The 13,004-nt window shown below is 36.2% G+C and overlaps 1 protein-coding gene across 1 annotated transcript; it reads left to right on the top strand.

Annotated features, from left to right (window-relative positions):
• Window positions 1-958: 958 nt before the first annotated feature.
• On the top strand, window positions 959-12,691 carry LOC104592157 (protein tesmin/TSO1-like CXC 5). The gene is made up of 8 exons (XM_010251370.3): window positions 959-1,761; window positions 6,006-6,113; window positions 7,063-7,240; window positions 9,239-9,598; window positions 9,882-9,982; window positions 10,078-10,172; window positions 11,386-11,808; window positions 11,938-12,691. The coding sequence occupies exons 1-8, from the start codon at window positions 1,421-1,423 to the stop codon at window positions 12,258-12,260; spliced, it is 1,929 nt and encodes a 642-aa protein (XP_010249672.1). The 5' UTR covers window positions 959-1,420; the 3' UTR covers window positions 12,261-12,691.
• Window positions 12,692-13,004: the final 313 nt, after the last annotated feature.

Below are 13,004 nucleotides of genomic sequence, written 5' to 3' on the forward strand. Positions count from 1 at the left end.
TTCAAATCAAAAGTTCAAATGTAAAGATGCAATTTTAAATTCTCTATCTTTTTATTGTTCATAAAGTTTGTATTGTTTTTTTTTTTAGAAATTAGTCTCAATAGCAAATGCACTTGACATTTCTATGTCTATTGAATCTATTTACAATTATGTTAGAAAGTTTAAGAGAGGTAACTGCAATTACCCTCAGGGGAGATTTCAGCAATGATTAAGAGCTTCAAAAGATGTTTCAGCAATTTTCACTTTTTATGTTATAAAGAAACTGTATTTCCTAAAAGCAAACAATTGTGCAAATACATACACGGCATTGAGTCACAGATTCGGAACCATGCAATTATGGGAGATATTCCCAATATGCGGATGGATACTGTGCTCTCGCGATGGTATTTGCACGAGTTTTGTTGAGACTTGTGAGGAGATCCGGTCGGGCTCGTTGTGATTTTACCTCATTTGCCCGCCTTAATAGCTTTATAGGGTGGTTAATTCTGACCTTTTGTAATTTAAAGCTTCCATGACCATGAACCGTGAGCAGCCGGCCTGGAACGCTAGCATTGGTCCATCGACAATTTGTCTTTTAGAAGATTACAGAGTTATGATAACCTACTTTCGAATTGGGATTCAGATCTTTTCATCCACTAGCTCCCACGTGTCAATTTCACAATCTACGCCGCACGTGTCTACACTCAATAGGCCTCACCACCAATCCAAGTGCAATCGCCTCCAAAAGTGGCATTTTTTTTAGCGCCAATTTTAATTTTATCTTTTTTTGTTTTTCTGTGATAAAAATCAGAATCATAAAAGACGTAGAAATTCCATCTGCACTTTTTCCACTCGCTCCACTTTCCTTGAAAATTCATATCTTCCTTGATCCAACGTCTACCAACCCAGCTTCCATTCTCCTATGAATTTTGGCCGTCAGATCAACCCCTCTAGCACATACCGTCAGATGGGGCCACAATCCTCATATCACCGTCCAATATTTACAAATTGAAATTTCAAAAGCTCGAGAGGGAGGAGAAGAAGGCTATTAGCTCCTCCCTTCTTCCCCTTCTCTTCTGTCTTCTCTCTCAATTTTATTCTCTCAAACATATTTTCTCAGCAAAAATCTTATCTCTTCTGCGTCTCCTTGCTTTTTGTCTCATCCCGTACGGATCGACTCGGCTGGATTTTAGTTACTCTGCGGCAATTTCCGGTCGGCATTTGCCTCGCCCGATACCAGGGCTTAATCTGTAGCTGCGTAACGGCACTGTTTCCCCTTTTTAATCTATTTCCCGGCGATCTTTCACAGGTTGCCCGATCCGAAAGTTCTCTAATTTGAGATGATCTTTGAGGGGTTATTTGGTGGTTGAAGAAAAATTCTTTGATTGAATTCGTCTTTGTGTTATTTTCAATCTCTATCTGTTTTTCAAATTTAAAGACGATGGAGCAAGGTAATAGCGGGGATTTCCCGCCGAAAAAGCTCCAGTCGGTTACAACAACGGGAACGACTACGGCGACCTCGGATTTCCCGCCGAAAAAGCTCGCGAGGCAGCTGGATTTCACGGCTTTCTGCAGTGTATCGACGGCTGTCGTCTTGCCGGAGCATTCACAGCCGCAGCCACAGCCACAATTACAGTTACATCCACATCCACAACCACAACCACATATACATCAACAGCCACAGCCGCAGTCGCAACCGAAAACACAGCAGCAGCCACAGCAACACTCACTGCCGCCGCCGCAGCCTCAACCTCCGCATCCTCGTCCTTCGTTGCCCGTGGTGTAAGTTTTATGCATTTTTTATTGTAATTTTTCTGCGGGAAGTTGCTATCTTGTTTAATTGATTTTTTTTGAAGTTTAAACTTGTAAAAGTTTCAATTTGGAGGGCAATTTAACCAGCATTTTTGTTAATCTGTATTTCTACTGCTTTTGCTATTGTTGTTTTTTCTTTTGATTCTTTTTATCTTTACAGTTACACTATTTTATTTGGAGTTTCTGCAGAGCTATTTTTCTCGCCCTTTCTTTACTTTTCTAAATTTTTGATGAAGGGATCTTCGAACTCTCTCACTCTCTCTCTCTCTCTCTCTCAGTTTTTTCAATTACCGGACTATAGTCGGCACATCTTGTTACAACACAAAGCTATTATCAGATGGATTAGGAAATGCACCAAACATCAAATTATATTCTTTTTTTAAAACTGTCTTATTATATTGTACTTGAGTTTAGAAACTGGTTTTTGATCGAGTGATGAAGAAACAGTGCAATGCGTTAGTCTGTTCTACATACGTTCGATGATTTTGTTTAGAACCTGGTTTTTGATCGTTGATAGACAAATTATCTTTTGAACTCACATTTTGTTTCTTTCTGAATTTTATAGGAAATAATGTAATTCGAACTTAGAATATACAAAATGATTACAGTTTTTCATGATATGAGTTTTTCAGTATGCTATTTAAGTGGTGCCTTACAGTTTAGATTGGTAAATTATTATTCTTCTAGGTCACTTATTGAATTATGATTTACATATATCTTGCATGATTTTCTTTACTAATATTTAAATGTAAATATTAACTATTTTGTCTTTTTTGTTTTTTGTTCCCAAACCTAGAGTACCTACTACTTAATTTTGGGTTATATACTGCATTAACCATTTACTTCTTTCTTCTTAAAATAGAGATCCTACTAGTCAAGTTTAGAAGATAAGTGGAGTGTTATCAATGCGGTGAGGTGATTACTGGTTGTTTTGGCCTCTCTAATCAATGCAATGACTGGTCAAAGACTAGGTGCTTATTTGTTGACTAAAAAGATATGCTCTAAATTTAAGGTTTTGATGCAACCTCATAAATAAGTTACTATTATAGAACATTTAGTTTATAGTCTATTTTGCAGACATAAAAAAGGAATGCAACCTTGCTTGTTTGATGTGCCCCTTGTTTGTGGCAACTCCATAGCAGCATACTGCCATTAATCGGAAGAGAACATAAAAGAACTCCTCCACTTTCTTCTTTTATCTTATGCCTTGTTTCTACTTTATATACCATTAGCCAACCACATACCATAAAAAATAATTAAAGCAACAAAATGCATATAACAAAATAAAAGCATATAGTATACTATTTTGAACAAGTAGGGATAAACACAAACAAGTAAAGCTTTTAAATAACTGTGGTCAACTAGGTTCACTAGTTGACCACTATATGCTTGATTATCCTAGGTGACTGCATCATAAATATCAATCAACTAGTTAGTCATGCAACTATTCTGGCCCTCAACTGGTTAGTTGGTTGATGATTACTAGTCAACACTTTAATAACACTGATCTACTGGTTATTTGGTTCTTTGAATATTTTCTTTTTCCCATTTCATTGCTTTGCGGTGTATGATGTTTCCTACAAAGAAATTCCTGGAAGACATGGCATGCATAATTAGCAAAGATATTTAGGTATTTTTTTCTCTGATGGGCCCCATTTGGAATGTCAACAAACCTTTAAACCCACAAACTGAGAAGGCCTACTGTGGTATGGATAGGCGATCGTAAATAATACATGCCAACAATTGGGATACACGGCTCTTGATGGAATTCACCCTTGAGACCCCTTGAGACTTCCCTTGTGGACTCTAAGTGCTTGGAAACTCTTCTAATTTGGAGGTCGTACTGGATGAATAGGTGATCATAAATAAATTATGCCTACAACTGGGATACACAGCCCATGAGGGAATTCATCATTGAGACTTCACTTGTGGTCTCTAATTTCCTGGCAGCTCTTATAATTTGGAGGTGATGCTGTGCTAGAAAGAATAACTATTATTCTTTTTGGCATTAACTGGATTTGGATTTTCAATCCTTGTACCTCTCTTGTGGATTGCAAGTCTGCAATTACATAGCAGCTCTTCTAAGCTATAACATTGAGGTGGTAGAAAGAAGAAATGTTGCCATGTTTTACATTAAGTGGATTTGGATTTGAGACCAGAAATTTTCCGTTAATATATCAAAATGAAGATTTACAAGAGTATTGAGGCATCAACAAAGAGTTCTTCTCAGAAGATACTATAAGCACATATTTTAGATATTCACAATCTATTATTTATCAAGATCAATCCTCATATTTTGGAATTTCTTAAGGATAAGAGTTCAGTCTAAAATGATTGAACTTGTGACAGAAGCCAATTAAGATGAGCTTTGTTTTAGCTTTAGAGGGCAATGTTACAAATACATGAGATGGTTACCACTTAGATAAGGTTTCAACATGGTACACCAAAAATTGAAATATCTAACATGGACATTGTACCTATTTGAATTTTCTATTCTTCATATCTTGAACTTTGAAGCTAAGAGATCCTTCAGTTTTCTATTCATCATAACATGGACATTGTACCTATTAGAAGAAAGCTGCAAGGGCTTTCTTCCATGAGAGGCCAGGTTCTCTTCAAGAGTTATGGTCCAATATTCTGAAAAGCGTAATCGTAAATTTTTTTCTATTTTTACAAATTTTTTAAAATTAAAATTAGATATTCTAAAATGCTAAATATATATAGGAAAACGATTCTACCCTATTTCTAATTCGTATATACCATATATGTACCTAAAAACAATATAATTTACCTTTTATACAATAGAAACCTAAGATGATATAATCAACTTTGACTTGAAAGTCAAATAATCCACATACTTTGTAAGATTTGTGAATCAAATCATAGGATTCAAACAAAAACTGCAAGTTTTTTCTAGAAAAGGATTCAAACATAAGATTCAAATAGAAACACTTGGGATTTATGATTCAGATCATGAGTTAAGGTCTTTACCTGTTATGTCAATCAATCTTGTGTAGTATGAGAAAGGGTCCATCACACCAATATTTAAGTTAAGAAGGTGAAAGTTAAGATGCACAAGTCAGTCAATTGATAAACAGTTGGAATATAGAAATATATTCAGATACAAGGACAAGATGTATGTCACATAATTATATATACGTTTCTTTGTATAAGCAGCGGGATTTTTCAACTTTCCCAGGGTTGCTTGTCTAGCATATGTGAGTGTAAGATACATACATATGTTTATAAGTGAAGGACTCTTCCTACTTTTCATGGGCTTGGGCATCTAACATATATAGATCCTATTTTTGCCTAAAAATTCCTTTAGCTGCTCTTGGTACAATTAAAACTTGGTTTCATGGAAGTGCTGTAAAAGTGATTAAGAGAAAAAGACAAACTGCTAATCAATTGGGTTAGCTCTACCTTTTTCATTAGGCAGTTAAAATCTAGGAAAAAGGGAAACTACCCAGAACCATCTCTCTTCCCACAGAAATTCCTATGAATGTCAACATCTATTGAGAAACAAAAGAAGACATACAGTACCTACATACATCTTTCTCTAATGAACATAGTTACATATTGTGGATATCTTAAAGTTGAAATTTAAATAGATGCTTGGTGCTGTTTTGATCTTTTCTTGGTTCTATTTTAATATACTATTAACTCTTTGAAACTTCAGTTCTTGGAAAGGCTCATAGTCTGCCTGCTTGCTTGTAGAAATATTTAGGGTTAAGCATATAGCACTTTTTTTTTTTAATACTTGATATTAGTGCTGTATTGCATGGACTCTCCTAAATGGATGATTTGTTCATGTCAGACATTTTGGATTCTTGAGGGATATTTCTATGTGCATTTTCCTTTCTCTCCTTGCTTCTTTAACATAAATGAATAGCTAATGTGAGCAGAATGCCACTTTTTCTATACAAAGTTATTACCTTTGGAACTTTTTTAGGTATACAATTTTAGAACTAAGAAAAAATAAGGGCTATTTGAATTGTTTATATTTCTCTATAAATGTACCAGCAAGTTATTGTTTTTTTTTGTCTTTCTGAGTCAGATCCTTAGCCATGTATTGGCTTATGGTTCTTGTGTCTGTTGTGTCCATGTAACACTGCTTGGTATATTAAGTAGGAATCCCTGGACAAGCTTACAATTATCTATTTTAAATATTTAATTTGGTCTCTAACTCTGACACTCTTATGTATTTTCTTTAGAAAGCCAGAATCCCCAAGGTCGCGCCTGAGGCCTGGCTTTGAAGTAAAAGATGGCACTCCAAAGAAACAAAAGCAATGCAATTGCAAACACTCACGTTGTTTGAAGTTGTAAGTATAACACCTCTTTGCATGCATTCTTAGCAGGGTAGAGGAAAGATGTATTTCCAAATCTGGAATTGATTCTGTAATTGTACATAATTTATAATACCTCAACAATTGGCCTCAAAAAACAACTATTGTATATATTTTCTGTTAGTTATGAACTTCCAGATTGCTTTTCTGCTTTACCTTTCTTTTGCAATGGAGAAATAGGTTATGTTTCTCTTTGTGATGGATGATGAAATTCAGAATTCTGGAGTTATTATGCAAGGAATGACTGCTTATCAACTGCTAAGTTTGCTGCAGTGATAAGCGGGCCTATCATTATGTGAATTCTGGATGCTTTTTAGAACTTGGAACCCCTATAGCCATGTTGGGTCTTTTAGGGGTGCATATTCTTTACCTTTTTCTTTATGTTGGATGGCTAGAGTAACAAGAAGTTCCACTTATTTCTGTGGTGGACAATGTAATTCCTAACTCTTGAGCCTCCATTGAAGGAATAAAGCTACTTATCAATGGTCAAGTTGGCTGCATTGATAAGTGGGCCTGCATTATTATGTAAAATCTAGACACTTTTTAGAATATAGGATCCCTATAGCCATTCTTAATAGGTTTTCAGAACTGTAAAATACTTTGTCAGTATGTCAATATAAATACTTGTATGTATGTATGTATGTATGTACATATACGAATACATAATTACATATATAAACAACTATAGGTTTTAGTAGAAGAAACATGCTAAACAGTAAGCATTCTACAAAATTTTATGGGAGTATCTATTATGTGATGTTCCTAACAATGAATTATACTACATTATTTTATTGGATTAAAGGTCCTTATTTTCCTAATCATGTTCATTTACTTGCAATGTTGAGTTGATCTGAACATTATGAAGCACACTGCTTTGCTAATTTATGTTATTGATATGAAGTTAAAAATGGCAATATGTGACCAGGTACTGTGAGTGCTTTGCTTCTGGAATTTACTGTGATGGGTGCAATTGTGCAAATTGTTATAATAATGTTGAGAATGAGGCTGCTAGACAGGAGGCTGTTGAAGTTACTTTAGAGCGAAATCCAAATGCATTCCGACCAAAGATTGCTAGCAGTCCACATGGAACTAGAGATAATAGGGTATGTAGCTTGACTCTCTTGAGCTTTAAAGTCAATTTATTTATTGACTACTTGGTTACATTTTAACTTCTTTCATGGTCAGAGTAAATGAAAAAAATTCAAACTAGTGAATACGTCTTCCATGGTTTAGTTACAAGACCCCATTTATGGTTTAGTTGCTTGATTTCTCTAGCAACCTTCAATATTATATCTGATATTGGTTTCTGCTCAATGATGAAGTAGAATATTACCTGTTTGCTTCTGCCAGCTAAAGTGTCAAGATATAATTCCAGGATTAATGCCTATTGCTATTACCACTGAAATGGGGTCTTGTAACAAAATTCTGCATTATGTCAATTGGTTTTTGATTGTTGGAAATTTGTGACTAGGTATTGTGAGCCTGTTTCTTGGGATATGGTGACTGAATATTCTTTTTGAGTTTCGTATCTCATTGTTTTTACCGTTCACATGCATGCTACTAGAAGTATTTTTGCTTCCTTTTATCTCATGCATTATATGCAACTTCATTTCCCACCCTCCATGAAGGGGTTTTACCTTGGTCAATACTATATACTTGATATGATCCTTGTGATGTTGGGTGGTGTTCCATAGAAAAACTCCCAGCAGAGATCTTGGTTGAAACACTCCGGTCAAACCTAATCAAGCCCTAATATATCTTGAACTTAAGTTACTAGCAGTTTCTTATTTCTGGCATATCAGACTGCAGATAACTTCATTAGTTCAATTAATGGGTCTGCTAGGGATTTCTTACCTGAACCGTATATGTGTGTTTAAACATGTATTATGTGAATAAGATAATGTATAATTATATTCTATGTAATATATGTATATATATATATATGTGTGTGTGTGTGTGTGTGTGTTATTTATGTTTAAATTTATATTTTATTTATAAAATGCTAAAAATTGGGCAAAAATAGCAGAGCAAGGTGCCATCGGCCTCTTGGAATGCATAAATCTCGAAAAGTTACCCAAAATCGACATAAAGATTACCCCAATTGGACAACCAAGTTTAAACTTATGGCCTCTGGAAGTTTGTTGCACATACAATGTGTAACTTGTGACCTGGTGGCTGGGTTGAATGGGTCAATGGTTCAACCATCCAGGTCCAATGGGTTTTAGGAAAACTGGACCCAGAATCATGACTGGGTGAAAATTTGACTGTCTGGGTCAACAGCGGGTTGAAAACACTGATCTATTTTTCTCTTATGGTTCAACTCCAGTCAGATCTCAGCCAAGCTTTGTTTGGCTGAGATCTTGGAAGCCCTCTCAGGACTGAGAATAGCTTAGCAGCACGGATTCACTTGATTGCTCGTTGTTGTGATTCAGTTAGTACCACAAACTGGCTTAGCGAGGCTGCTATAGGTCTGTAGAGATTGGAGCATTATCTTGCAGAAGCAAAGGACCTGTCTAACTCCTGCACTTCCTTCAATTGGATACCGAGAGAGTTTAATTCTGTTGCAGATATCTTGGCAAAAAACAGGCATTTACAGATCCTTTTTGTATAGCAACAACTCTGTGCCCTGATTTATTTTGGGCCCATTTGCTTTTGTAATTGCGGCTATAACTCTTTTTATCAATCAATTAGTATAACACCTTGTTATCTCTGCTAAAAAGAACAGATGCTTGTTTTGAAAAGTCATACATGACTACATTCAATGGAGCTAACATGATTTTGTTTGAAAATACATGCTGGACTTTTGTTACAGTGTAATTTGTATGGTTGTGGTGTATTGCTGGGTATTGGGGTTTTTATGTCTGTTGTGAGATGATGTTTCTTTTTCTTGTCCGGTGAATACCAGAAAGGCATGATATTTAAAAAATTTATAACCAGTCAAACAGAATCATAAAAGTGGTAACCAATCAGTTGGTGTTCATCAAAATTCACAAGGGGTTTTGATTGGTCAAAGCCCTTCCAGTATCATACCTTTCTGGCATTATAGATTTACCCTTCTTATATATGTTTGTTGACATGCAATTTCACTGAAATAAATCTAGGAGGATACAGGGGAGGTTCCAATGGTGGGAAAGCACAACAAAGGATGCCATTGCAAGAAATCTGGATGCCTTAAGAAGTATTGTGAGTGCTTTCAGGCCAACATTCTCTGCTCTGAAAATTGTAAATGTTTGGATTGCAAAAACTTTGAAGGCAGTGAAGAGAGACGGGCTCTGTTTCATGGAGATCATGGAAATGCTATGGCCTACATCCAGCAGGCAGCCAATGCTGCCATTACTGGTGCTATAGGATCTTCTGGTTATGGATCACCTCCAACGTCCAAGAAGAGAAAAAATCCAGAACTTTTATTCTGCAACACAGCCAAGGACCTATCTGTTCACAGGCTTGCACAATTCCCTCAGGTACTTAAACAGATTCTTTGCATTTTATTTTTCTGTATTATTTGCATTGCAACCATCTGAAAACTAGCTGTGAATTGGAAGACTTGGACTTCTATTTGCATTGGCATTGGTTATCAAAATAATACAGATTCTTTGCATTTTATTTTTCTCAGTTGCTAGTATGTCAGTTTTTTTGGTTTATTATTCTACACAACCACCTCTTGGTTTGCCCTTGGGCCTTGGTTTCCATGTTTAGAACTTACGACCACATTGATTAAGCATAATGCTTGCTTTTGTTTATCAGGGAAATCATCTAAAGGCTTCCACATCTTCTCCCTTGTCTTCTGTCCCTGTTCCTCGTGTTGTTAACCCTGCAACATTGGGCTCTTCAAAATCTGCATACAGGTAGGCTTTTTTCTTGTCATGACCTTTTCCCAATTTATTGAAGCTTTCTTTCTGCTTTTGTTTACAATAATTAACTACTGTTGGTCATGTTGAAGGTCTCTGCTAGCAGACATTGTGCAACCAGAGGATGTGAAGGAGCTTTGTGCACTTTTAGTAGTAGTAGCAGGAGAAGCTGCTAAGACACTTTCAGGTATATGCTTATTGGAAAAAGGGTAAGAAGAGAAGTTGTATGAAAAAAAGTTACATTAGCTCTTAAGTTCAAAGCTAAATATTAAGTGTTGGGCTACTTGCCTGCCCAACTATGTCATCTGTCTATTAGTCCATCCAACAGCTATCTAATGCCAACTTATTAGTTTGTCTGGATCATAAGTAACACTTATATTTTGGAACTATTAAAACTTATGCTTGTTTTTTCATATTAATATTTTGGTTTTTGAAATTCTGAACTGTTGAATGATTTGCAGATTATTTTCACATATCTAACTGAATACAGAAAGGCAAAGCTGAAGTTTTTCTTGCTTATAACATTCTTTTCTGCCAATCTTTGACGGTTTTTCCCCCTAAAAATAATTAGAATTTAGAATGCCTAAGATCTGTCCTTTTGGCCTTGAATATGTGCCTTTTGTTCTCAACGGTTTCTCTTGAAGCTTATGTTATATATATGTGCACACACATTATAAAAGTTAGTCTATCCTTTTATCCTTGAATATGCTTCACTTTTCTCTTTGTACTCAACTGTTTCTCTTGAACCTTATGTTTATATATGCACACGCACATTATAAAAGTCTGTCTAAATAACACAGGAATCTTAAACATGGTTAGTTTGTTTGGAACCCAGAAGGGCTTCCCATGTTCCTCTTTCTACCTTGTAATTATGTTACAGGCTTTAGCCAGAAAGACATTGCCACTTGTGCAAAATAGATAATAGACCATCTTATAAGCTAAAAGGTTGAAAATTTTGAAGGTCTTAATTTATTCAAACTGCAATGCATGTGTTAGAACTTGGTGGGGTCATTTAAATAGATTCCCTTCTTGACTAAAACCTTTCACATTACTCTTTCTGAGTCCTATATTTGTCCTTAATGATATGTCCTATTTTTTTCCCTTGCTATTTGCTTCTCTACTGAAATCCGCATGTGATAATGACATACACTGTTTACTTGGTGGGGATACCGTGATGGTATTATTGATTGTCCTATAGACATTGATAACAAATCATGGGTAGTGCATGACAATAATGATTGCTGATTTTTTTCTCTGCTGAAATGTTTACGCATCATATTTGTGGGTATGCGGTATGCCTGGGTGTTGGTGTAGGTGGATTTGTTGGTATAGTTGCAATGCAACATAATTTGATCAAATACTGGTCTGATTGTTTGAACATTATAATTTAATTTTTGCAGACAAGAGCAGTATAACAGAGATGCAAGCAGAGAGAGAAGAGCAGCTGGACAGTTCCCTTGCTTCTTCAACTCAAGACAAGGACAGTCAGAAAGAACCTGAACCTCATAAAGCTGTGGCTGATGATCGCTCAAGTGGTACCCAAGCTGATAAAATGGGAACAGATGATTCTGGGTCAGATGGTGCAGACATGCAGAAAGGACGACCAATGTCCCCTGGGACGCTTGCACTGATGTGCGATGAGCAAGACTCAATGTTCACGACTGCTCCATCACCCAATGGGGCAATTTCCCATGGGCGCAACACACCTTTGCGGTCACCCTTTGGGCCGGGCATGACTGAGGTGTATGCAGAGCAGGAAAGGCTTATATTGACAGGGTTCCGGGATTATCTTCGAAGGCTCACTGCTTGTGCAAGCATTAAAGGTAAGGTTCTCTCTCTCTTGATGTTACAGTTGTTGATCTTGTAATCTTTGTAATCTTTCATTATTTTATAGTAAACTTGTATTAACTCTGTTATCTGAAAAAGGTGTTTTTTTACCTCTCATGTTACAGAAACAAATTGTTCTTCATTGGCCAGAACAACCGAGGCTGGTTGTCCACAGGAATCTGTTGCCAATGGCACTGTGAAAATTCCTGTTTCAGCCAATGCTGACACCCAACAGTTGAGTGCAGCTACCGGTGTAAAAATTCTTGCCCCACCCAATGCTCAGACATTCCAGACAACAGGTCCTGTCAACTGCAATTCCAATAACACTGTGACAACACACCAGGCAGTTAGTGCCGTCACCACTTCTAATAACGGTGTGCTGCCAAGGGATAGACAGCCCTCTGAAAATGGCGATGTAAAGCCAAAGATCGAAAAAGAGGATACTTAAAAAAGATGGGTAAGCAAGAGGACAGACTACAAAGAAGGGGGTGGCCCTAAGCATGTTATTACATCTTTGTAATACTTGGCCAAGCCGCCAATATTCAATTCAGCTGCCACTGATTTTGAGCCTCATTGTTAGAACGCCGTGGTTGAAGAATCAATCACGATCAGGTCCATTTTTTTTTTCATTAATATATATTTTATTTCTACATAGTTCTTTTTGCCTCATCTGCGGTGCATCTTGGTGCGTGGTAGCTTTTTCTTTTTTCTATTATTTATTTGTCCAATTTTGTTAAGCCAGAGGCTTATTTTACGGGGAGGTGATTTTACTTGACCCTCATTGTGAAAGGTGGAATGTTTTCCTTGGCGGTGAATGTTTCCTTTGTGTGGGCAGTAGATCTCCAGATAAATAAAATCTTTACTGTGTTGATCACTTGATATTGAGGGTTAAGACTCTTACAGAACATAAGCTCATTACGTTGTCTTTTTTTTTTTCTCTATCAAATTCTTTTGGGGTATTTTAGTAAATCTCTATCTGAATTGATAGATGTAAGAGAAATGTATATTTTTGAAAAAAAAAAAAACTAATGCATGGGTCCAAGACAATGCTGGAACTTGGAAGGGATGTAACTGCAAGTTTTATAAAACCACGAGGAGGGCTTTGTTAAAACTTAAAAGGGAAACTTCAAGCAAGTTTTTTACATTTTACCCCTTTTATCTAAATTTTTTTAGTTTTTGCTGAAAACATTAT

Source organism: Nelumbo nucifera, chromosome 8 (genome assembly GCF_055504915.1).
Source record: "Nelumbo nucifera cultivar China Antique chromosome 8, China Antique-T2T, whole genome shotgun sequence".
In the NCBI taxonomy this organism is placed as follows: domain Eukaryota; kingdom Viridiplantae; phylum Streptophyta; class Magnoliopsida; order Proteales; family Nelumbonaceae; genus Nelumbo; species Nelumbo nucifera.

Excerpts from the sequence above, each read along its gene's own strand:
- LOC104592157 (XM_010251370.3), top strand. The coding sequence starts at position 1,421 with ATGGAGCAAGGTAATAGCGGGGATTTCCCGCCGAAAAAGCTCCAGTCG. Across the intron at positions 9,599-9,881 it reads GGCTTGCACAATTCCCTCAG|GGAAATCATCTAAAGGCTTC; the intron begins GTACTTAAACAG and ends TTTGTTTATCAG. Across the intron at positions 11,809-11,937 it reads TGCTTGTGCAAGCATTAAAG|AAACAAATTGTTCTTCATTG; the intron begins GTAAGGTTCTCT and ends CTCATGTTACAG.